At 41.2% G+C, this 26,448-nt stretch overlaps 1 protein-coding gene and 1 long non-coding RNA gene across 8 annotated transcripts in view; both read right to left on the bottom strand.

Annotated features, from left to right (window-relative positions):
• Position 1: 1 nt before the first annotated feature.
• LOC106006838 lies at positions 2-14,700 on the bottom strand. Of its 2 annotated transcripts, none has more exons than XR_006601376.1 (6): positions 14,505-14,700; positions 14,279-14,335; positions 12,743-13,007; positions 3,902-3,943; positions 2,622-2,680; positions 2-442 (listed from the first exon to the last, which is right to left on the bottom strand). It is a non-coding gene; the product is annotated as an uncharacterized LOC106006838 (long non-coding RNA). The 2 variants fall into 2 exon arrangements; XR_006601377.1 differs by having other exon boundaries at positions 3,902-3,940.
• Positions 14,701-18,053: 3,353 nt separating this feature from the next.
• Positions 18,054-26,448, bottom strand: part of AVL9 (AVL9 cell migration associated) — a 62,087-nt gene continuing 53,692 nt past the window's right edge. For 3 of the 6 annotated variants that reach the window (XM_045062858.1, XM_045062857.1, XM_045062859.1), the window contains 2 exons: positions 25,804-25,857; positions 18,054-22,797 (listed from right to left, as the gene is read on the bottom strand). In XM_045062858.1, coding sequence (XP_044918793.1) covers positions 22,648-22,797; positions 25,804-25,857 — 204 coding nt within the window. In that variant the 3' untranslated portion in view covers positions 18,054-22,647. Of the gene's footprint in view, positions 22,798-25,236; positions 25,326-25,803; positions 25,858-26,448 lie in introns of all 6 variants that reach the window. The other 3 variants (XR_006601375.1, XM_004762612.2, XR_200208.2) reach the window with 3 other exon arrangements.

Genomic DNA, 26,448 nt, shown 5'->3' with positions numbered 1-26,448 from the left:
CTCTCTGCCTACTTGTGATCTCTCTCTGTCAAATAAATAAATAAATAAAATCTTTAAAAAAAAAACACAACCTAATTCCTTACCGTTACTGTCTTTTGACATTGCATCTCACCAATTACCAGTGAACCCATGTGAGATTGGTTTCTGCCATTATCACTCCACTGAAACTTTTTAAGTTCAGATTCCACTTTGTCTTGATAAATACTACTACTTTAAACTGCTGAATACTTCATTTGAAAGACTAGACTTGTGACATTACACCCCTCGTTTTTTCCCTTACCTCTGGGGCCTTTGCTCAGATGCGGATTTCATCTCTAAGCAGCTCTTAAATCTTGATCTTATATTCACATATCCTAAACAATGCTGTTTACTTCAATGACTTAAGTTGATTTCCTCTGGCCTAGATCTTCCCCTGAGAGCCACATTTGGAATAGCTTGGTCTCTAAAAGAAAGTGCCATTGATTAGGTGACTTATAAAGAACAGGAATTTGTTTCTCACAATCCCAGAAATGGGAAGTCTGAGATCAGGGTGCCGGCACGGCCCGGGTCTGGTGAGACCCTCTTCTGGGCCATACGGGCTGCCAACTGCTCGTATCCTCACGTGGCAGAAAAAGATTGAGCCCGCTCTCTGGCGTCTTACAAAGATACTAATGAGATCATGAGGGCTCCATCCTCCTGACCTAATTACTTACCATGACCTAATTACTTTCCAATACCATCAGGTTGAGATTTAGAGTTTCAGCAAATGAATTTGGGGAGTGGGGGGAGAGGACACAGTCCAGAATAGATAATCCAACTTAAATGTCTCAATGTTAGCTCAAATTCAGCATGTCTTAACATCTTCCCCCACTCCCATCTCACATGTGTATGGTTGAAGTTCCCTTAGTAAACAGCACTGTCATCCATCCTGCAGCTTAAGCAGAATCTTGGAAGTTAATTTGACTTTTCCCTCCCTCTCACCTCTGTATCCTGTGAGTCACAGGACCTTACAGTTTCCCTTAAAACATCTCTTGAACCTCTCCTCATTTCTAACACATAAATACAGAAGCCCTATCATCTCACCTGGAGAACTTAATTTCCTAAATTTTTTTTTTTAAAGATTTTATTTATTTATTCGACAGAGAGAGATTACAAGTAGGCAGAGAGGCAGGCAGAGAGAGAGGAGGAAGCAGGCTCCCTGCTGAGCAGAGAGCCCTTAATTTCCTAAATCTTTTTTTTTTTTTTTAAGATTTTATTTATTTACTTGAAAGAGAGACAGTGAGAGAGAGTATGAGCGAGGAGAAGGTCAGAGAGAGAAGCAGACTCCCCATGAGCTGGGAGCCTGATGTGGGACTCAATCCCGGGACTCCGGGATCATGACCTGAGCCGAAGGCAGTCGTCCAACCAACTGAGCCACCCAGGCGTCCCAATTTCCTAAATCTTAAAACAAAACAAAACAAAACAAAACTGCTTCACTGAGCTGTAATTCACATGCCAAACAACAATTCAGTGGTCGTCGTCTTCTTTTTTTTTTTTTTTAAGATTTTATTTATTTATTTGACAGAGAGAGAGATCACAAGTAGGCAGAGCAGCAGGCAGAGACAGAGGGGAAGCAGGCTTCCCGCTGAGCAGAGAGCCCGATTCGGGGCTCAATGCCAGGACCCTGAGATCATGACCTGAGCCGAAGGCAGAGGCTTCAACCCACTGAGCCACCCAGGTCCCCTAATTCAGTGGTCTTTATATTCACAGTCATAGTCATGCAGTCACACAATTGGAGAACATCTCATAATTGCAAAAACCCATACTGAACTCTCCATTTCCCCCCAAATGATCTCTGCTGGTACTCTTTTTTTGCTCACACTTTTACCACACTGCAATCAACATAATCTTTTTTCAACAATTATGTCATATTTTTGCTTGGAACTTTTATTGTCCTTGGAATGAAGTCCAAGTTCCTTTCTGATTTACAGGGCCTTTAGAATATGATTTCTCCATACTTTCTGGCCTCCATTTCTTCCTTACAGTTTACAAACTCACTAAATGGGGATTTTTAGTTATTTTAATAGACCGAGTCCTCTTTCACAAATGTTTTTATTTGCCTCACTTTTCCCCTTTGGTTAGATCTAAGGTAACCATATATTCTAATTTATACTTGTTTTCCCCTTGACTTTTAAGAATTTTCCTGTTTGGGGGTGCTGGGTGGCTCAGTGGGTTAAGCCTCTGCTTAACCGGCTCAGGTCATGATCCCAGGGTTCCGGGATTGAGCCCCACATCAGGCTCTCTGCTTAGCAGGGAGCCTTCTGCCTCCTCTCTCTCTGCCTAGTTGTGATCTCTCTCTAATAAATAACATCTTAAAAAAAATAAAAATTTTGGATGATAAAATACTATGGTAACCCCTGCCTAAATTCAATTTACATGTCAAGTAATCTTTAGGTGATTGGCACATGGCAGACACAAAATAAAATCTATACAAAAGAGTGCATAGGCACAAAGGGAATTTGAATTCAGGCCACTATTTTGGAATTGTAATAATTGGTAGTAGAGTATTTCTGACACTATGGAGAAAGGATTTAACAAATAAATTAACATCAAATGAGCTGGCATTAAAAAAGAAAAAAAAAAAAGAAGAAGAAAAAACTTACCAACATAAAGGATTTGACCAAGTAGATTTTATCCCAGGAATGAAAGATTGATTTAATATCTGAAAATCACATAACATAACCATATTAGCAGAATAAAGGAGAAGAATCATATGATCATCTCAGGAGACAAAAATTTGACAAAATCCAATATCCATGTATGATTAAGAACTCAGCAAATTAGAGAAGGAAGTTCGCTCAATCTGATAAAGAACATCTATGAAAAACCCAGAGCTAATACACTTAATGGTGAAATACTGAAAACTTTCCCCCCTAAGATCAGGAACTAGACAAGAATACCTGCTTTTATTACTTCTATGTGGAATTGTACTAGCCAAGGCAACAAGGTAAGAAATAGAAAATGCAAACATTTTAGAACTGAGAACAATAACAACTAGAATAATAGCAAGTATCCTTAAGCAAGGATACAAGATCAATACATAAAAACAAAAATCAGCTGTATTTATTATCAACCATAAAAATTCATTAACGATGACATAAAATTAAGAACAAATTTAACAGAAGATGCGTAAGACATTGATAACTACACAACATTGCTGAGTTTGAAGAAGAGCTAAAGAAATAGAGCATGTTCACAGACTGAAAGAATCAATATTGTTAAGATGGCAATTCTCTTTGAACTGATCTACAGATTCAATGTAATCCCTATCAAAATGCCAGTACACTTTTTTCTCTCACAGAAATTGAAGAGCTGATTTTAAAATTTTCCCAGAAAAGCAAGGGAACTGCAATAGCCAAAACCATTTTTACAAAAAGAACAAAGTTTGAACACCTACACAGAAAATTTCAGGTGTGCCTGGCTGTCTCAGTTGATAGGGAATGTGAATATTGATCTCAAAATTGTAGGTTCAAGCCCCACATTGAGTGTAGAGGTTAGTTAAAAATAAAATCTTTAAAAAAATTCAAAATTTTACTATAATGAAGACAGCATGGTTCTGGCATGAGGACACAGAATATAACAGAACCCAGATATATATTTTCATGTGTTTATGGTCCATTTTTTTTTTTTTTTTTAGGATAGTCTTTATTTGAGAGTGAAAGAGAGAACACGAATAGGGGAGGCTCAATCCTAGGACCCTGAAATCATGACCTGAGCCAAAGTGCTGATGCTTAACTGACAGCCATCCAGGTGCCCCTATGGTCAATTTTTTGACCAAAGTGCCAGGATAATTCAACAGGGAAAGACAGTCTTTTAAAAAAATGGTGCCTAAACAATTTTTTTCCCTTTACATTTTTATATATAGGAACATTCGCAGACTTACCAGAACATGGATGAGTTCCTCTAGGTCATATTGTGACACCTGCTGGTATAAAAGAATATTTCAAGTTGTTAGTATTTCTAATACCTTTAGAGAGCTTTTATTTATGTATTTTAAAGATTTTGAGAGAGAGAGAGTGAATGCATGCATGAGTGGGGTTAACAGGCAGGCAGAGGAAGAGGGAGAAGCAAGCTCCCTGAAGAGCAGGGAGCCCAATGTGGGCCTCAATCCTAGGATCCTGGGATCAATACCTGTGCCAAAGGCAGATGTTCAACCAACGGAGTCACCCAGGTGCCCCTCTTTAAAGAGCTTTTAGAAATAAAGACTGGGATGTCAGTTGGTTGGGTGTCCAACTCTTGGTCTAGGCTCAGTTTGTGATCTCATGGGGCTCCCACTCAGCAGGGAGTCTGCTTGAAGATTCTCTCCCTCTGCCCCTCCCCCACTCATTCATGGTCTAAAATATATTTTTTAAAAAGTTAAAAAATTTGGGACACCTGGGTAGCACAGTCCGGTTAAGCATTTGCCTTTGGCTCAGGTCATGACCCCAGGGTCCTGGGATTGAGTCCCACATCGGGCTCCTTGCTCAGAGGAAAGTCTGCTTCTCCCTCTGCCTCTCCTGTTCCTCCTGCTTGTGGTCTCTGACAAATAAATAAAATCTTAAAAACAATAAGAACTAGGGTGCCTGGGTGGCTCAGTGAGTTAAAAGCCTCTGTTGTCGGCCCAAGTCATGATCCCAGCATCCTGGGATGGAGCCCTGCATCAGGCTCTCTGCTCAGCTGGGAACCTGCTTCCTCATCTCTCTCTGCCTACTTGTGGTCTCTCTGAACCGACAGCCACCCAAATAAATAAAATCTTTAAACAAATAAATAAATAAACAAAATCTTTAAAATAAATAAATAAACTCTTTTAAAAAATAACTAAAAAAAAATTTAAAGGACCAAGGGCTCTATAGGAAGTAGATCCTGTGAGATAAACAATGAACAGAGAAAGAAATGACTAACGATATGAAAACATGCTCACCTAATATTAAGTGAAATACAAAGATAAAACCAACAATGAGATAGCTATTTCTCATATATTAAACTGGCAAAAATCCAAAAGTTTCACATACTGTTGGTGTAAAAACACTCACACTCATACATTGCTGATGGTCCTGCAAATTACCACTGCAGCGGTTGGGAATTTGACAATACTGGTAAAATTACTAATCCTTTTGACTAGCAATCCCACATCTAGTGCTCGCTCCCAAAAACAAACTGGCAAAAAATGTTTTTTAAATGTAAATATGCACAAGGCTGTTATCCCTTACAATATTATTTATAATTGCAAAAAGACCAGGAACAACTCAAATTTCTATCAGAAGAAGACTGGTTAAATAATATCAAATCCATAGAGAGCTCCAGATTAAAAAGCAAAATGGAGAGAGAGAGTGTGTGTGTGGTAAAATATATCCTATTTTATGTGTATTTGCTTATGTGTTTAAAGCAGAATGATAAATTACAAACATTTTTAAACGGTTAACTAGAGAGAAAAGAAAGGAACACAACAAGGGACAAAAATTAAGTCATTTTGACTATATCTATTTTGGCAAATTTGACTTTGGAACTAGGTAAATATGTTACATAATTATAAAACAAAATTAAATTTAAAATCTTGAGGATGAAGCTAATGAATCTAAATTAGTATCCAGTGGGTGGCATAACCACACAAAAAGTAACTCTTAAAGCAGTAACTTATGCATCCCTAGTGGTATAAACCCTAAGGAAAAAAATCTCCGGGGTACCTGGGTGGCTCAGTTGGTTAAGCACCTTGACCCTTGATCTCCACTCAGGTCTTGACGGGAGTTCAAGGTCCAGGTGAGGCTCCATGCTGGGTGTGGATAAACAAAAATCTTTACCCGTCCTTAGCCACATTATCAGTGGTCGTGTTAGTATCCTGAGACTGTTGGGTATGTGCCATGTATTAAAGTAAATGAGTAATAATCTAATTTGTTATTACTAGAATCTCTACAACTGGGATCCTCTGCATGGGAGAAGGAAATACCTAGGCACAATAGGGGGAAAGTCAAATCCTTGTGGCCCGAGTTTGCCATGCAAGTACCTGCATGCGCTCACAATACATCTGAAACAAAACAAATTTTCTTCTTTCTGCTGAATAGGCCTGCAAATAACTACCAGTCAGTGAGCAACTGATTCGCCCCTGGACTGAAGTTTTGAGGTAATATTTCCTACTAAATGGAACTACAGATTCTTGGAGAAAAGGCAGATTCTAGATATGGGGTAAGAAATGTACAAAGGAGGCTAGAAATCCCTTATACCAGCTATCAAGTTAGCGATCAAAGAATGTTGCAGTCATGCCAAAAGACTTGGGAACCAAGCAGCCAACAGGAACCACTAGCCAGGCCTGACCAGGGCACCATAGGATGGGAAACACCTAGGATTCAAGACAGCTGGAAAGGCCTGAGGGCCCACCAGGACAGCAGGGGCATTTGGGGTCTGCCAGCAGTCACCATGCAAAACCTCCTCAATGCCAACCATAGGAATGTGGCTGGATGGCTGAGGGCAGGCCTCATCCCACAGGCTGGAAGGGCGGATGCTTGAGGGAAGGTGTGGGGAGCAAACTGCCTGCGTGAGACAGCTCCTGGGATCAGTCTCTGGTCTGGCTCGTAGGGAGAGATGGGTGCCATAGAATTTCTTAAAAAAATCAAACCAACAAAAATACAACCACTGGCCAAAGAGAAGACAAAGTGAGCAACAGTAAGAATAACTCCAACAAGAGGAAGATAAACACGTTAAGAAATTTTTGAAAAATTAAAGCTTCTGAGTCATAATACATATACATAACACATAGCCCTTCACATACTGTGGTTAATTTTCTCGGCCTTTTATCATTGTACTAGTAGCATTATTGGGGGGGCAATAAAATTCAAACATCAATAAATGTATTTGAAAGCAGACATTTTCCCCACACCAACCACTACTGTGTCATGTATCTTCTGTGTTGAAAATATTTCTTCTGGGATGCCTGGGTGGCTCACCAGCTAAGAGAGAGAGGGAGAGAGAGCGAGCACAGGCAGACAGAATGGCAGGCAGAGGCAGAGGGAGAAGCAGGCTCCCTGCTGAGCAAGGAGCCCGATGTCAGACAGAAAAGGCCATATAGTATTATTCCATTTATATGATATGTCCATAATAGGTGAATCCATAGAATGTATCTTAGTGGTTGCCAGGGGATTGAGTCGGAAATGGGAAGTGACTGCTAATGGATACAGAGTTTCTATATAGGGTGATGGAATTAAGATAGTTAGTGATGATGACCGTACAATGTTAAGCCACTGCATTTTACACTTTATTTCTTTTTAAAGGATTTTATTTATTTATTTATTTGACAGAGAGAGACAGATCACAAATAGGCAGAGAGGCAGGCAGAGAGAGGGGGAAGCAGGCTCCTTGCAGAGCAGAGAGCGGATGTGGGGCTCAATCCCAGGACCCTGAGATCATGACCCAAGCCAAAGGCAGAGGCTTAACCCACTGAGCAACCCAGATGCCCCTGAATTGTACACGTTAAATGGGTGAATTTTATGGCATCTGAATTGTAGCCCAATAAAAAATATGGCATTCATGAGACAAATGGAAATTTAAATACCGATTTGCTATCTGGTAACACCGTTATCAGCTCAAGCTTTAAAACATTTATCTTTTAGAGATACATCTTAAATATTTATGGATTAAATAGGATGCCAGGGTTTGCTTCAAAAATAATACAGGGTAGTTGGAAAATCAGGATTTTGCGGCTGTCAGAGCAAGAACTGAATCAGGCAAGAATCATCAATGGATGTAGTGATGATCCTAAAATATGACCGCAAATTCTTTGATAGTCCCCCTTCAAGAGTTGGTACTTCAAAAACAAAAACCTTGGAGCTTAATTCTTTCTTGTTAGGTGGCTTGGACTTAGACACTTCTAATGAGTAGACTGTAGTGGAAGTGAGTGTATGACCCTCCCAACCCCGGGGTCCATCACAAAAGGCACTGCTCTCTCAGGATCACCTGCTCTAGAGGAAGCCAGTCTATGCCACGAGGGCACAGAAGTAATGCTAGGGAGAGGTCCTTGAGGCAAGGAGTGACAGTTACAGCACTAACTTGCCAGATGTGGGAATGAAGCATCTTGGAAATGGATACTCCAGCCCCAAGCAAGCCTTCAGATGATGGCAACTTCTGGCCAACAATGAAATCTAATCTCACGAGAGCCCCACACTGGGCTCCTTGCTCTATGGCGGAGCCTGCTTCTCCCTGTCTTCTGCCCCCCAATCCCGTCCCTCATGAATAAATGAAAAACCTTAAAAAAAAACAAAACAAAACAACCAAACCTGGGATACAAATGGTGTGGAGATAAAATTGACTCAGTGTTAAATTTACTGAAAGTGGTAACTGTACTCAATGGTATGTAAGGGACTATCCTTATTTTAAGGAAATACACAATGAAGTAGTTCAAGGTAAAGGGCCAGGATATATGTAACTTAACCCCCAATAGGTGGGGAAAAAAGTGTTTGGGGGAGAGGTGCATATGTGAGAGAGGCTGAGAAAGAACATATAAAGAAAGCAAATGAAATAAAACATTAGTAACAGATGAACCTGAGTAAAGGATAGGATAGTAGGTGTTTGGTTTTGCTTTACTGTTTTCATTTTTCTTACCTACCTATATCCTTGAAATTCCAAATAAAACGTTTTAAAAATAATTCTGTGCGAGGGAGGGAAAAAGTGAGGGTAAAGACTAATTTAGATTGGCTATAAACTGACAACTATTGAAGCTGAATTGTATACTGTAAAAGGAGGTTTATTAAACTCTTCTGACTACTTCTGTGTTTGAAATCTGCCATAGGAAAAGGTGAATGGTAAGAGAATTGAACTGGGAAGATCCCAAGTGTCTCTTCCAGTGGTTCCATGGTCTAAGGGCATTAAAAAAAAAAAAAAAATTTTTTTTTAAAAGCACATTCACAAGGTGTAACCATCAGCACCATCCATCTCCAGAACTTTTTATCTTGCAGAACTGAATCTCTGTACCCAGTCAGCAGTAACTCCACACTCCCCCCTGCCCCACTGCTTCTGGCAAGCACCCTTCTGCTTTCTGTCTCTGGGACTGGGACTACTCTAGGTACGTTACGCAAGCGGAATGATACAGTATTTGTCCTTTTGTGACTGGCTTATTTCACTTAGCACCATGTCTCCAAGGTTCATCCAGGTAGCAGCACATGCAGAATTTCCTGCCTTTTAAAGGCAGAATAATATCCCATTGTGTGTATACCACACATCTTGCTTATCCATTCATCAGTGAGTGGACGTGCTCGCTTTCACCCCTTGGGACTATCGTGGAAAATGCTGCCCTGAGCATGGTGCATGTGTACCTCCTGGAATCCCCACTTTCAATTTTAAGCCTGGATTTTTACAAATTGTTAGAGAAAGAAAGTTATATTTTAAATTCCTCCTGCCATCTGTGATTTATCTGATGTTCTTAAGTGATCTTTAAAGGGGCAGTGATAATGCTTTTCCTGATAAAACAGCAACACGGTCTTGACCACTGAAGCTGAGCTTTGGTTTCATTTCCAGTGAGTTCCTTCAGGTTCAGTGCTATTCACACGACTGTTTGAAAGTTGTTTCTGTTGGATTTGATAATAGAAACCTTGTTGTAGGTTTTGGACACTGGGTAAGGACAGAGTAAAATGACCAAGGCTGGTCAAGTTCATGAGAAAGGGCATGTGGGCCTGGTTTCTCTTTAGCAGCACAGTCCTCTCCTTTGAGGCCCGAGAACGCTTCTCCCCGTGTACCCCAGGACCGTGGCACTTCTTCCCACTCGCCTCAAGGGCTACATAATTGCAAAGACCAGCATCGTGGGCCCTTTTCCACTTGGACGGTATTTTCTGGAACTGCTAGATTTCCAGATGAGAACTGTTTATTCTGGATCGGACTTAATTTGGTCAGCTGAATTCTCTTGGGTATGGAGAGTTTTTCTTACCCTTGGCCTACTTTCTGTGGTACTAAATATCCTTTTACAGTTTCACCCAGCACTTTGTAAAATAGAAACAGTTGAAAGCACTGCTTTATTTTGCTTCCTGAGCTCCTTTTGCTCTTTCAGTACTCAGTTACACTGTGCTTGGTAACCACAGAGCCCGGTACTGGAAAGGAAGGTTTTGCTCAGGTCACAATAGTCATCCACTGCTTCCTGTGTGCCAGGACCCGCCGCTCCTTCCCCCCACTGGCCAGTAGAGCACTAGCTAGTTAGCCCCCAGAACAGTAGGCATGGTGATGGAGACACATCTAAGGCCTGAGAGGCTTCTACTCCCAGGCATGTCTTCTCTACCTCCATATGTGCTTGGATCGTCCCCTCCCTCCAATGCAGTAGCCAGCCTCTCACACCAGTGTGGGGAAAACGGAGAAAAGATACAGGAAGAAGGAAGAAAAAATGCAGAGGGAAGCAAGTCAGATTCCTGCCCCCTACGAACCGCCTGTCTTCGGATAAGTTTTTTTTCCCCCTCTCTGTATTTTCATCTCTGCACTACCCCACTTTCAGTGATTAACAGCCGTCTAACATGACAGGGAGCACCACACTTATTAGTATCACACTAAGTATCATGACCGCCCTTTTGGTTGTTTCCAAGTTTTCATTATTCGTTATAATGACACAGAACTCCATACACATACCTTCTTCCTCCTTTTGGATTACTTCTTTGATATAAACTTAGGAACGGAATGTTGACCAATCTTAGGATAAGATTAAGTCCATTTAAAATGAGTTAGATGCTCACTTAATTAGGGTACAGGGCCATAAAAATGTTCACTCCAGCTTTAATGCCTGATCCTGCTTCTTAGAAGAGCATTTTTCTTTTCCTTAAGTAGCCTCCATGCCCAGTGTGGAACCCAGTGTGGGGTTTGAACTCATAACCCTGAGATCAAGAGTCGGACATTAACCGACTGCGCCACCCAGGTGCAAGGGCATCTCTTTCAAAGCAATGAAACAAGTATTAGTTTAACATTCAAACACACTCAAAGAAGCACTCTTTTGGAGTGTGGGAGCCTGATATTCACAGGAAGCATGGACACCTAAGGAAGGAAGGAATGTTCAAGTGCTGTGGGGAGGTGCCCACTGCAGTCAGAGTGGCTTTACTCATCATTCCTCCAAGACTTCAAGCAATTTCCCATCGGGGAAAGTTAGTCGGCCCTTGAACAACATGAGTTTGAATTGTGTGGGTCCACTCATACATGGAGTATTTTGATACAGCACAGAACTGTAATGTATTATCTCTTCCTTATGATTTTCTTAATGTTTTCTTTTCCTTAGCTTACTTTACTCTAAGCATACAGCATACAATACATGTAACCAACAAAATATAGATTGATCAACTCTTTATGTTATCAGTAAGGCTAGAGGTCAACAGTAGGCAGTAAGTAAAGTTTTGGGGGAGCTGAAAGTTAACACAAATTTTTGACTGCATGGTAGAGGGGTCGGTGCCCCAATCCCTGATCTCTTCTCTTACTTCCTGTATTTGCCACTTACGGGATTTCCCCCTCTTCACTCTCTGTTCCTTAATCCTGTATTCTCCGGGTGCCTTGGTGGCTTATTGTTAAGCATCTGCCTTTAAGCTCAGGTCATGATCCCAGGGTCCATCCGGCTCTCTGCTTGGCAGGAAGCCTGCTTCTCCCTCTCCCACTCCCCCTGCTTGTGTTCCCTCTCTTGCTTCATCTCTCTATGTCAAATAAATAAAGAAAATCTTAAAAAAAGAAAAAGAAAAAGAAAAAGAAAACTCCTGTATCTCACCAAGAGTAACCCGGGTGGTTTTTATGCATCTCAGGCTCCTTCTGGCTTTAGCATCTCCAGAGACTGATTTCTTTCTTAGCTCTCCTCCATTATCACCTCTTACCCCTTTCTAAAGCTTTATTCACTCTTACCTGCTCCTTTTCTGCATCACAGGCCATGGGCCCACCGAGGGTGGGCTAAAAATCTGCTCTAACCTTTACTGCCTCTATGGAGAATCTCACCTTCTTCACTCACTTAAGAATAGAGAGAATGCCACTTCCTCCAGGAAGCCCTCTCTGGTTGTCCCAGCAGAAAGGAATGCCATGGCACTTTACTGGACCTCTTAAGACACTCAACACTTTATACCAAATTTTTGAGCATGTCTCCTCTTGTCTTCTGAACTCTAGACAGGATTATACTAAGTGACTTTGAATCTTTACTTGCTGCTGCTAGGGCTGTAGCAGAGGGGAGTTAAGTTTTTAGCTGTCAGGTTGTAAGTTAACATTTTTTTGGACTCCTATACAGAGCATTTCAGTTCTCTAGCACCTTTATACTATGTTTTCATATGTACACTGGCTCTCTGACGTAGGTTTCTATGAACTGAGACAAAGCCCCCATGAATGACATTTTCAATACAGGAAATACATCCGCATACCCTAGGAATTGTGTTAGAAACTTTGGAAGCACAGCCTGCTCTTTAAGGGAGAAGAGTCACAGGATTTAATCTGGTAACTTAAAAGGGAACAAAAAACAAGTTTCCCAGCCAGAGCAGTAGTGACTACTATCCTTCATTTACAACAAAGACCCAAAAGGAAAAGTCTACAGATTCATTAAGCCCAGATACAGCAGAGGAATTAATAGCACTCAGGATAAAAATGTTTTAAACTCTGAATCTCAAAACGAGGGAGCTGTCACTAATAGAAAAACATGCTTCAAAGGTGGGAAAACACCTTTAAGAATTTAAGATTTAGGAATTATAGTCCTCCTGTCCCTGTGATTTTAAATAATAAAGTGGGTGATACAAAGAAATGCTTTCATCTTTATCTGTTACAACTTTACCTGGGAATTTCCACTCCAAAGGCATGTAGTGGGCATGAATGATCCACGGAGGCCACGGAGGCGGTGCTGGTGTCTCATGAATGATCTTGCACAGGGTCCCTGCAGCTGAGGATGGCGTGGTTTAACTTTGGTCTCAGTGGATTCTAGAAAGTATGGCAGAGGGACCATCTTCTAGGGCACAGCCAGGAGGAGCAGGTGGAAAGGCTACTTTTCAAATTCTCTGCTCTCCTACTTTGACCTAATTATCCCACAGAGCTGGGAAGATCTGGGAAGTCAATCAGAAAAAAAAATTCATGGATTGAAGTGAATATGAATGAGAATTCATGACGCAGATGGACTTTTCAAATATACAAAGCTCTCCCTCCCTGCTTGTACTGTGTGGAGGAAAAGTGAGTTTTACCCAAGTCTAAACCTAGCCACACAGAGCTGGTGAGGCAGGTCGCTGGGTCTCCTGGTAGCCAAGAAGAGTAAGTTAGATGCTGGAGTGTCCCCTCCACACCTTGAAATCACTCAGACTTGCTTTTTCCTGACAAGCCCTACTAAAATTTGGCTAAATCAAAGAAAAACATATGTTCTCATAGTGATTGCTTTTTGATGGAGGGCAGCATCACAGGGCAGCATAGGCATACTTGGAAGAAGTGAATGTTCTTTGGTGTGCCTGGGACCTTAATGGCCAGGTCAGGATGGGAAGAACCCTGTGAGCCAGGAGAAGGGGCACAGACTGATTCGAGAAGGCAGGGGGGAAACCTGGAGCCGCTTCCTAGCTGGCCAGAGGCAGGTTGGGTGAGCCCTCTGTCGCTTACCGCCTCTTCCCCCAGGCCCACCTCGCCCCCACAACTATCACCCAGGCTACACGTCTCAACTTTGGCTCCCAGGGGAGGAGACTTCTACTTGGACCTGTCAGATGCAGCTGGCCATTGTGATGTGCTTGAACATACCCTTGCTGATGCCTGACCTGGCCCTCTTTGCCCCCTGTGGTAACTGCTCATCTGCCCTGCTGAACACCAAGCTCCAAGAGGGCCAGGAACCATGTGTGTGGCATGTGCTATGTGCGTGCATAGTGGGCACTCAAATACTGGGTAGGGAGAAGACAGGGTTTAAAATGCAGTATGGGGGCGCCTGGGTGGCTCAGTGGGTTGGGCCTCTGCCTTTGGCTGAAGTCATGATCTCAGGGTCCTGGGATCGAGCCCTGCATCAGGCTCTCTCCTCAGCAGGGAGCCTGCTTCCCCCCTCTTTCTGCCTGCCTCTCTGCCTACTTGTGATCTGTCAAATAAATAAATAAAATCTTATAAAATAAAATAAAATAAAATAAAATAAAATAAAATAAAATAAAATGCAGTATGAGTATGAGGGACTTTGGTTCATCTTAAAAGTGGCTTCCCAGGGCAAGTAGCCAAAGATGTACAAATCTTGAGTCTCTGGAGGCCAGTGTGCCTCTGATGCAGTGTTAAAGGTTCTTAGGGTCTGTGGCTGCCCAGGACAGCTCAGGAAAACACTGGACCTCTATGTGATTGTTAGACTTGGGGAATGTCAGACCTTCGGAGGAAAAAAATGAAGTTCCTTCATCCATTACCATAAACCGGTGCACAGAACCTGTAACGAAATGAGAAAAATTAAGACCAATTAAATTAGTACAACTCAAACAGTTAATGATTTGATTTAAAGGGTTCTCCTTTCCTCTGACCCTATGCTCTTCCCATGTTTTGGTATTAAAATGTCTTTGTATAATGCGATAATGGTAAGATAAACTAGTAGTCCTTACTTGGCAAAAGAAGAAATGCCAAAACTTTCTAGCCACACTGGGAAGTTGGGGTGGTGGGAGGTATTGGACTTCTACTCGAGATCACTCTGAAAAAGAAATTCCAGGTGTTCAGGTGAATAGACCTGAAAGGCAAATTTTAAAGATTTTTTTTTTGTTTATTTGACAGACAGAGATCACAAGTAGACAGAGAGGCAGGCAGAGAGAGAGAGGGGGAAGCAGGCTCCCCGCTGAGCAGAGAGCCCGATACGGGACTCGATCCCAGGACCCCGGGACCATGACCCGAGCCGAAGGCAGCGGCTTAACCCACTGAGCCACCCAGGCGCCCCTGAAAGGCAAATTTTAAAGGCTGCTAGAAGATTATATAGAATATCATGACCTTGAGGTAGAGTAGGGTTTCTTAAATAAGACACAAGAACATATAATTTCCTCTAATCATAAAAGGAAAGATAGATTTAACTACATTAAGAATTCTAGTCATCGGGGCACCTGGGTGGCTCAGTGGGTTAAAGCCTCCGCCTTCAGCTCAGGTCGTGATCCCAGGGTTCTAGAATTGAGCCCCGTATCCGGCTCTCTGCTCAGCAGTGAGCCTGCTTCGCCCGTCTCTCTTTCTGTCTGCCTCTCTGCCTACTTGTGATCTCTGTCAAATAAATAAATAAAATCTTTAAAAAAAAATTCTAGTCATCAAAACATATCATAAAGAATGAAGACAAGACATAATGAGATATCTGTAACATACATAATTGACAGAAGTAATATCCAGAATATATATACATACAAAAGCTCATAAAACACTTGAGCAAATAAGAAACAGGCAACCTCATAGATAAATGGGTAAGAGATGGGAACAGGCATTTCACAAAAGTATAAATCTATATGGTTAATAAATAGATGAAAAAGTACTCAACCTTATTAGTACTCAGGAAAATGCAAATTAAAAACTACAATGAGATAGCATTTCACACCCACCAGATCGGGCAAAAATGTAAATTTCTTGTGATACCAAAGCATGGGAGACACTGAAAAAATATCCAGCAGTTTCACTCTCACATTTATACCTCAGAGAAACAGGTGCAAGTGCTCTGGGACGTGCAAACCAGAACAAACGCAGCACTGCTGTTTCCATCAGGCCTGAACAGGAAACAGCCAAGTCCACCTACGGCAGACAGGATGAACTGTGGGACAGCTGCATGATGGCATGGTATTACAAAACACTGAAAGAGAAAAGTCCCCCTAAAAAACAAAATTAACAAAGAAAGACCTAATAAAAGGGTTGATTCTATTTATGCAAGTTCAAAAATAAACCAAAACCAAACTATGCTCTTTGGGATACATACATAGGAAGGAGGGGGTAAAATTATAAAGAAATGATTATCTAGAGAGTACAAAATACTTCTGGAGGAGGAAGAATTATTACTGGAGAGACACGGGCTGGGTTTTTTTTTTTAGGTGCTAATACTCGGTTTCTTATGTGGGTTGTGGTTACATGAATGGTCGCTTTAGTTTTATTTTACTGTATGTCTCTTAATCTTTTCTGTATATGTATTTCACTTGAGTTGCCTTTCTCTTGTTTTAAAAAGTGTTTTACTAGTTGCAAATCTCCAAGCCTGGGAGCACCTATTCAGGTAGTGCTCGATAAATGCTGCCCCAGAGTGTTTGAGACTCAGAGTAGCCCCGGGGAGACTTTAAGGGAGAGAGGCTGGAGCTGGGCCTTCAACTGTGGGTTCTCTCAATAATGCTTCTCTGACAATTAGGGGGTGGGAAAGTGAGACACAGTGAAGGTTTCAGTTGGCCAGGGGGCTTGCGGAGGCTAGGGGAGCAGTGGAGAAGCTAACAGGGCACAGTTACCGTGTTCTAGGCTCTACGGGCCTCACTTAGGAATCTGGCCTTCATTCCATAGACAGTAAGTAGACATTGAAGGTTACCATGGAACAATTAAAAATTCCATCACGTTTTAGGTCTCTGGGTGTGGAGGGAGGACTGGCAACAGGGAAACCAATTAAGGGTCAGACACAACCCACTGGGAATGTGGAAGCAGAGGCAGGAGGAGATGGGACTGAGACATAAGACTCTGGAAGAACAGTGAGAACTTAGTGATAGAGTAACTGACTTCTCCAAAAACTGCTTTTTTGTCCTTTTCTATTCTAAGCTAACTCTAGGGGTACAAAGAGGAACTCAAGATAGATGCTGCACAAGGACAAGTAGCTGAATCATGGAAGGTAAGAGGAGGACTAGCAGACATCCTTGATGCCGTGGGCCTGACCTAAGTCTTTAAATTCCATACAACTACTGAAGAGAAATGCCTGGGCAGGAAGCAGCAGGAAAAGGACAGGATGGCGGTCATAACCCAAACCAGAACGAGCAGTCTAATGAACCCCAACATAATCATCACCTGGCTTTAACAATGATCAGTATTTCATCATGTGGCTTTCGTCATTCTCCAGCAGTTTCAGTCCACATCTGTGTGCTCCAGGAGTGTGGCTGGGTCCAGTGAAAGATAAAACACATACACTGAGATGATCTCAATCTTGGTTCTTGTGTTGTGTTGGGACGTCAGTAGTTCAAACGCAGGTGTTCACCAGAAGAGCAAAGAGCACGACCATGCTGATCTCTGGCGCCAGCCTATTCCCTAGCTTCAGACTCCAGAATCACACAAAGTGTGTTTATGTGCGGTTCCCTAACCTCGTGGAGATGAAGCCCAGGCAGAGAAGACCTCCATGAAGGGTTGTTCCTCAGAAAAAAAACTGGCTCCACAACCACAGTTGTTCTAGATGTTACCAGTTTAAATAACTGCCACTCCCATCCTATCAGAGTAAAAAAAAGGCAGTTGTGACCTCGGAGGTGAGGGGGAACTGTCCGCCTCAGCACCGCAGAGCCTGACGCCAGGTGACAGAGGTCCTTGGAAAAGGGGAGATGCCGGCAGTGCCCAGCTCCACTGTCCCCAAATACCTCATCATCTCCGGGGTGCTAATGGTGCACTGTCATAGAATACTGGGACCTTAAACTTAACCCCACACTCAAGGAAGTGTACCTTCCCCCAGGGGCAAAGAAACTTTTCTGCTTCTGTGAAGCGTGTCACAAAGCTCCTCTTTTGTAGGACAGCTGTAAGAAAATCACAGTACATGGAAATACATACAAAAATATGCCAGGAGCCCTCAGTGGAGATGCCAAGGGCTATTTTGAAGCTTACCAGTCCAGGTGGGAAAACAGGCTGCTCTTGACAATTTTCTATTCCCCTGGGGGTTTCTATCAGTGAGCGTGGGATGAGGTATTATCACGTGACCAATCGTGCGATAATAAAAAGTGTACTTTGTGCATAGCATTCCAGAGAAACTAAGGGGTTCTTCCCACAGGGGCCATCACCTTAAAAACAGAGGAACCACCATAAGCAGTATTAAAATGAGCCATTAAATGAGCAACGAGTCCTCTGGTTCAGTCTGTGTGCTGGTTTCTTACATAAAGCTGGCACTGCTGTCCAACCGAGAAGCAGGCCAGAGACCACACTGACAACATGAAGTGCACTTCTAGAAAGACAGGCCAAGTCTGACTATATGCAGGACAAACAGGATAATTTTATTCTTATTTTTCCTTAAAATAAAGATACAGTAGAAGTTTTACAATTCACTATGATTAGACGTGATTTATAATTTTAACATTTTTTTTAAACAAATGACAACAGAAACAAAGAACTAGTACAAATTACAAAAACTACTGGAGCAAAGAGGAACTATTTTTCTGATCAAAACATGTGCCATAGCTTAACCTTCTCAGAAAAGTTTCTAAGATTTCTTAGCTAAACTTTCTTAGAGAGGGTTTGTGGGAAGCCTTTAATCTCAAATGTTTAACTGTTTTTGTGACCACTAAATGCCTTCACCAACTTCTTAATCAAATGCTTCTTAAACTTAGGAAACAATGACCAAGTGGCCTGAAACATATAAGTCTTGATCCCGTTTTTTCCAGCTATAAATTAATATTTCAAGAAAACAAATATTTTCTAAGCTCAGAAGCTTTCTTAAAAAACTTCAATTACCTTTTCTGGCTCAGTACCTGACTGAAATGTTCAAATGTTTATATTGCACACGAAAAAATTTGAGCAGCATACTATGTGTATGTGAGAAGCTGATGAAAAATAAGACTGGAAAAAAACCCCTAAATTGTATCCCATTTACATGATTTAAATATATAGTTTCTATATCTTTAATTAATATAAGTAAAAAGGTAAAGTTCAGAACAGCACAGAAATACAAATCATTAGAGTTTTACAAAATATACTCAATCCCTCTACGTGCACAATCGTTTAATTCTGGAGTTACCACACAAGGGAGGAGCTAATTTCTTCCCCTTCATAGGAAAGCAGGAAGTTATGTGTACAAAGTTATTTATACGAAAAGAATAAAGGTCCACATTCCTTTTCTTTGTCCTTGACAAGTATTTATGGAATGTTAGAAATTATGACAAAACAATTCCAATGTCATGAAGTCCAAAGACCTGGAATGAAAAACTCCTAGTGGCATGCCGTGTCGTGTGGAAGGACAATCATCTTCTAGAAGCTGGGACTGCGCTCCCTGTCAGCCTCAGAGGCTACCACTGATTTGGGTGGAAAGGCCATAAATGCTGTGCCACCTCTGGTCAAAGAAGCAGAGCATGCAAATGGTGATGTCATTTCAAGAGTCCCAACCAACTGCCCAATGAAACGTGGGTGATATTTAGCAGCTACCATTCTAAAAGGCTACTTCCCCAAACTGCTGACACAGATAAAAGTTCATGCAGTTCAAGATCAGCTCACTGCCCCTCACAGAGCTGACTGCTCCCCAACTCATCATGAGGCCCGGGGGGGGGGGGGGGGAAACCACTGGCTGGCTGTAACTTCCACAAAACAAAGAAAGAACAAAACCTGCCGGTCAGGGAGATAATGTTATAGCTTCATTTAAAAACCTGTAGTTAGTAGATTAAAATTCTAACTTCTTTGTAAAATAATTCTTATAACCTTTAGCACATTAAATACTGCTCTCAAAAATACCTTCATTCAGATTTTAAGTAACTTGTTTCTCAGCCTTGCAACTTCTAACTTGTCTACTTGTCTCCCTTCTAATATGCTTTCTCCTTGCCTTTCTAAAGTAAATTATTCTTTAAAAAAAAAAAAAAGCAATGCTTAATATAGAACTCATAAAGCAAGATAACGTTGAGGAAATCACGTCATTTGCTCTGGTTCGCTGCCCGTGTATATTTCACTGTTTCTTAGAGCAAAAAGTAGACAAAGATTGTTTTAGAGCCTGGGCGCTAGCACATCACTAGTGGATTTGGGGAAAGGCTACTCACCCTGGTTACAAGAGTCAAATGCATACTCAAGGTAACTATGACTCACTCTGACATGCAACTTTTCCTATTCACTTAGCCCATGACAGGCGGTTGGTAGACTTAACTCTTTTCCTTCCCTATGTAAACTGTCATTACAATGCCTTAGTAGGAACTAAATAATGCCAGGGACTTACTGTCGGCACTCCCCTGACTTACCTAGATGGTAGTGAGACCACCAGCAAGTTATAGTTGCAGTCCATGTGCCTGGCACAGCCTGGAAAAGCTTGGCTGACCCTAACTCCCTCAGGCCTACTTACAAATACTCAATTCTTAGACAGAAAAGCACTGGAGCAAGTATGGCCCAACGAAACATCCACCTTTACTACTGAGATGTCCAAAGATGGCCTAAGGTTGGCTCCCATCGCTCAAAGAGCCAAGGAGGCTACAGCCTCTGGGGTTGGCCACTTAGCTGACACCTGGAATCCAACGGACAAGCACGCAGGCTCATGAGACAAGGGCCAGGCTTCCTGACATCAAGTGTGCTGGCTGCCCCCGGACCCCTGCCAACAACACATTAGCTTATGCTCCCTGAAACTCCAATGCCTCCCAGAACCTGAAGGAAATATGGTTCGGTTTTTTGACTACTTCTCCAACAAAAGTTCTATCTTTTGAGATATTCAATTTATGTTGAAAGCCAGTTAAATAACCACCTTAAGAGTTGAACTCTTAACCAGAAACATTAACAGAAAGTTCATTAAAAGTATATATAAAAATGGGGAACAAGTGATCCTAAAGTAAAGTTAAACTACTTTTATTTCAGTGAGGTATCAAAATGTGGACTGGCCTGCTTTTGTGAGAGATGGGAGTTTACCCTAAGCCCTCACACCATCCAAAGTGGAGGATGGGCCGGCAGTGTGCTGGCTCACCGGTCGCGGTGCTCTCAGCTCTGTGAACTTTGGGCAGGTGAGAGGGAACAACTGCACACCAACACCAACTGCACAACCACACTATGACACTCCAACTAATGATGTGGCCTCATGAAACAAGATGTTAGAATGAATTCTTTAAGTGCAACACTGATTAAAGTACCTTTTAAGGTTTTGTTTGGTATTATTTTCTTCTCTTCAAATAGTATTTCCTGAGAAGGCTGTTTCCCAGCAGAAGTGGAATTAAGAGAGTTCTCACCATAAGCCCTTTCACTGATGATCACTGAATTTCTGAGTTATTGTCTCAAATGGAAATACACTTTCAGATTTGCTGGACTTGCGTTAAAACACAAATTGGAAAATTTAGAGATATTTAGCATTACATCCCTATGTCCATTCCACATGCTCTAGAAAAATTTACTTAAATAAACACTTAATTTTTAAAAAAGATTTTATTTTTTTAAGTAGGCTACACATCCAATGTGGGCTTGAACTCATGACCCTGAGATCAAGAGTCACATGATCTACCAACTGAGCCAGCCAGGTGTCCCATTCTTAAGGGATAAATCAAATATAATCAAGTGTTCTCCTTAATTAAATGTTTTCCCAATACTCTTATCATATGTAGATCATACTCACAATGTATTTTCCAAGTGTCCTTGGTTACTGAACAAGCAGTTTGTCCCCTATTAAGTACTCCCTGAGAACACCCATCCAAAGTCCCCTTGAAAAGCAAATGAGAGCTGAGCACAGGAGATACAGGAGGTCCCGTTGTGTAAATATCTTCAGCAGATAGCACACACACGCATGTATCTAAAGTGAAACCAGAGGTCCTTTGTGAAAACTGTGGCTGTGTTTTTCTTCTCTTTCTTGGTTTTCTAAATGTGAGCAAAGATGAGATTTCTACTTAATATTTATGGATCATCTTGTTTTTCTTTCATAAGGGGGTAGGGATTGATTACAGAAGGATTTTCCATCGGGGAGTGGGAAGGCCGAATGCCTTGAAAAGCTGTATGAAAAATAAGACTAAGAGAAAAACCTGTACATCTGTAAACTCCCAGGGAAAACGGTTCAAAAGAAGAAACAGAAGGCACAAACTGTGGGTTAAAAAATGCTTGTAGAAGACTGCAACATAATTAGGGTTGACAGAACTAACACCGAGGTCTTCCAGAGTCTCCGCTGTAAATACACTCATATTAACCTGCTTGAACACCATTGCACCATGCTATTTCTCTGCACACCCACCTGCACAGTTGGGAAGAGGAAGAAAGTACAGTGACACTCCTTGACATCTCAGAGCAAGTGTTTAGGACTGGGAAAGAATAAATTAAAAACATGAAACAAAACACTCCATCCTCAGAACTACCACCTCTGGTTTTCATGTTTCTGGGAGGAAGTGAACTGATAAATATATTTTGTGGGCAGAAAACCAACAAAAAAAAAAAATCATCATATAACTCAGCAAAGTAATAACAAAGGGCTGGATTGTATGGCCCCTTAACTTTATAAGCACATTTTAGGGCCAACTTGAGAGAAATCAGAATAGTAATATAACTTAATTTTAGCACATATAAATGACAGTGGCCATCTGGATATTCAAACAGGAAAAGAGAACAAAATTTACATAAGTAAAAACTTGTCTAAAGTAAACAAATGTACACTATCAGAACTGAAAATTCATTAGAAGTTTCACTGTGTTTTAATCAGGCTCAGACTGAAATAAAAGTAGTCAATTTAAACCCCAACCTGGAAAGCCATCCCTGCTATGGCTGCGATTTCATCTTTCCAGCATCCTGCGACATTCAATTAGACAGAGGACAACCGTCCCTGTAAACAGTTCGATGTCCTGGTCCCCTGCTGTGGACCTGTGGCCGATGAAGAGAACAGTCTGGGAGCAGCAGACAGACGGGAGACATTTAAACCTAAGGAAGCGACAGTAGCCTCTGGACGCCTTGCTCAGGGCTTCCCATCCGGGGGCTCAGTGAGACTTTGGGGGGCGGGACTGGTGAAAGTAGAAAGCCACGAAGACATAGCTGTCTTCGCACTGGAAAAGGCTCCTCCAACTGACTGGCCTGGATGGAGAAGAGGGGAAAAACAAAAGGAAAAAAGTCTTTACTTTTGTTAATAGACAGTGAAAGACCAATGCTAATCAATGAATGTTAACTTACTGTAAAATCAATATGTTAATAGTTAAAATACCATTTACATTATTAGTTTCAAAACAATCCCTGTCTATGATGGTCTAGAAGGAAACTGGGTAACTTCGGGAAAAGAGCCTCCTCTCCTAACCATTCTGAAGGTCGTCAGCGGACCCTTCCCTTAATACCCACCATACTAGCCAGTGGTTTCTCAGCCCTGGCTGTGCATCAGAACCACTTGGGAGAGCCAAGTGCTCTCTGTAGCTTAAATCCAAGTTGCTAACTGATAGCCACCTACACAGGGAACAGTGGTTAGGCTACTTTCAGGAACTATGCTTTTGTCATCTGAAACGATACTGCAATAAATGAAGATGTCAACTGCTCTATCTGCCTCAGGTTGGTTTTGTTTTAAAAAACCTTATCCCCAGGGGCGCCTGGGTGGCTCAGTGCGTTAAGCCTCTGCCTTTGGCTCAGGTAATGATCCCAGAGTCCTGGGATGGAGCCCCACATCGGGCTCCCTGCTCAGTGGTAAGCCTGCTTCTTCTTCTCCCTCTGCCTGCTGCTCTGCCTACTTATGTTATCTCTCTGTCAAATAAATAAATATTTTTTTAAAAACCACCTTATCTTCAAAACTGATGCTTTAATTATTTAAGTTGCATCACATATTCCCACTATTCTTAGAGAGAAGGAGTGTGGAAGAGAACTGGCCTTAGAACATAAACAGCAGGAGCATCACTAAAAATGAAGAATTGACATCATACACTTATAATGAAGGAGAATTTTTCTTTTAAAAAAATAAATAAAATAAAAAGAAATTAAATGCATAGTATTGTATGGAAACAAATGCTTACATATTAGATTCCATTCCCTTTAATGAAATGAACCCACTGATGGAGCTATGTGCTGTATGTCATTTAAAGGGATGGGTCTGTATCACATATGTACTGTAGAGAAATTCACCCTGTGTATCTCTAGGTACACAGAATGTTAGAGCTAGGAGGCCTGCAGAGATCTCCGAGGTCCAGGGCTTTTGAACTGTGATCAGTAAGGGTTAGTCCTCTCCCAGAAGCTAAGGAAGGAGATGGCTCCTATTTTTACATATTGATATGACAAAGCAAATGTGGCAAAATGTAAATAACTGGCGAATCTGAGAGAATTGGGAGCTCCTTATACACTGTTGCACCATTTCAGTTTGAAATTATGTAAAAAAATAAAAAAGTTAAAAATGTAGAAAAGGAATTAAGACTTTTTTTTAGAATGGATATGGAACAAACTGCGAAGTATTTTAACTGAAGAAAGCTAAATGCAGAAGAATGCATACAATAGCACAATATCGTTTGTCTGGCTTCGGTTCTCAGGGTAATACTGGCCACATTAAAAGAACCGGGAGGGATGCCTGGGTGGCTAAGCCATTTTAAGTGGCTGCCTTTGGCTCAGGTCATGATCCTAAGGTCCTGGGATCGAGTCTTACATGGACTCCTTGCTCACTGGGGAGCCTGCTTTTCCATCTGCCTGCCACTCCCCCTGCTTGTATGCACGTGCACACTCTCTGATTAAAATAAATAAATGAATAAATAAATGAACTGGGGAGGGCTACTCCTCATCCACTACTTTCTGAAAGAGTTTGTATAAAATTGGTATTATTCCTTTAATACTTGATAAAATTCGTTAAGTGATGACATCTTGGCCTGGATTAAATTAAAAAACCTGTGGCATGATTTTTAATTCAATTTATTTAAGAGATATAGGGCTATTTAAATTGTTGATTACTTAGTGAATCAGTTTTGGCAATTTGAGTCTTTCAAAGAACTTGCATATTTCATCTAAATTGTCAAAAAACTGGCATAAAAAATTGTTCACAGTATTCCCTATAATCCTTTTAATTTCTGTAAGATGTAGGGTGATGTCCTCTTTTCCACTCCCAACACTGGTAATTTGTATCTGTTCTTATTAGTCTATTAAGGTTTTACTAATACTGTTAATCTTTTAAAAAATGACCTGTTAGTTTCACTGATTTCCTTTATTTTATGATAATACCTTAGAAGACAGCATTCCTAATGCCTACTTGATTATGGTGCTCTACTACTTATAAAAAATTGCAGGAAATGCTGAATCCTTGTAAACAAAACAGGGAACACATCAGAAAATTGGTATCTCCATCAGGTGTGGCAAAACTTGCTGAACTCTGATATTATCTGATGTCATAAGAATTTTCAGGAATAAGGTGAAAACGAAACCTTTCTATTCAACCATCTTGTATTATTATATGATATAAAGATCTCTACAACTTTATGATTTTACCAATGACACGCTGAGTACAGAGAAGAGATGTGTTACGATTCTAATCTGTTTCTGTCTAAAGGCATGTCTTACCAACAGCTTTTCCTGTTTGTACAACATTTCGGCTGGTTGTGACCATGACGTTTCCAATTTTTTTGCCACGTTCACTGTTTTGAACAGAACTAAGTAAAGCAAAGAAGTTTTAGGTATATTACAAAAATTCACATATACCACACCCTATAACCACCCCCAAAATTGGATTATTGAGAAAAGAAGCTAAATTACTTATCATGCATCAATTAATTTAGTAACCTTAGGGATGTAAACTTTCAGAAAATACTAAAATAATGTGCAGACGAACCAAAAAGAGGCCATAAGGATGCATGGTTAATTCTTCCTACAGTTATGACTTGCTAAAGTTACTCCACCAGAATAAAAATGGCAAATTCTGTTATTAGTTCACACCATTCTCTATGAAACAGCAGTGTTTTCACTCTGAAACATACACACTGCTGAGCTAGAGAATGTTATGCACATATTTGGTTACTATTTGAAGCACAAGTCTATCAAGTGGAGAAAAACAATTCCTAATTAGCAATGAAACACATGGCATAAACTCAGTCATAAAAATTTTCCTAGTTTTCTTTTCTAAATACTCACTGTGAGAATCTTAACTTCATGTCTGACACGGAGTACTGGCCTTGAAAAGGATGGCTGTAAAACAAAGTTTGAGACTATTAGACTATGAATTTTACCAATAAAGTTGCAAAACAATGCTGTCACAAGGAAGCATCAGTAAACCTTGCAGGGGTGACTCAGCTGGATGGGGGTGTTCTGCACATGACGGCAGGAAATGGGGCTTTCAGCACAGATCATTACTCACAGTCTTGGGAGCCTCTTTGAGCTTATTTCCTCCCTTGTAAAATAGGTGTTTTTTCTTAGGCGGGTGTGTGTGTGTGTGTGTGTGTGTGTGTAAGAAACAGGTTTGTGTTAATGCTACACTAATGTTCCGATTGATTTGGTCTGGGGCTGGGGCTTAAGCATCAGTGTTTTTAAAAAGCTCCCCAGGATAGTTAGGATTAGTCACCACCTTAGGCCATGACCATGGATTGGACTGTACCTTGATTCTGGCCGTCTTATAAATAAAATGCATGCTATTGGTAATCTGGAGATTTGTGTACATCAGTAAAATCCCTACTTTCAGGGGCACATGGGTGGCTCAGTGGGTTAAGCCTCTGCCTTCAGCTCGGGTCATTATCTCAGGTTTCTGGGACCAAGCCCCGCATCAGACTCTCTGCTTAGCAG

Source organism: Mustela putorius, unplaced genomic scaffold (assembly GCF_011764305.1).
Source record: "Mustela putorius furo isolate JIRA1106 unplaced genomic scaffold, ASM1176430v1.1 tig00003845_pilon_pilon_pilon, whole genome shotgun sequence".
In the NCBI taxonomy this organism is placed as follows: domain Eukaryota; kingdom Metazoa; phylum Chordata; class Mammalia; order Carnivora; family Mustelidae; genus Mustela; species Mustela putorius.
This window is presented reverse-complemented; position numbering and strand designations above follow the sequence as displayed.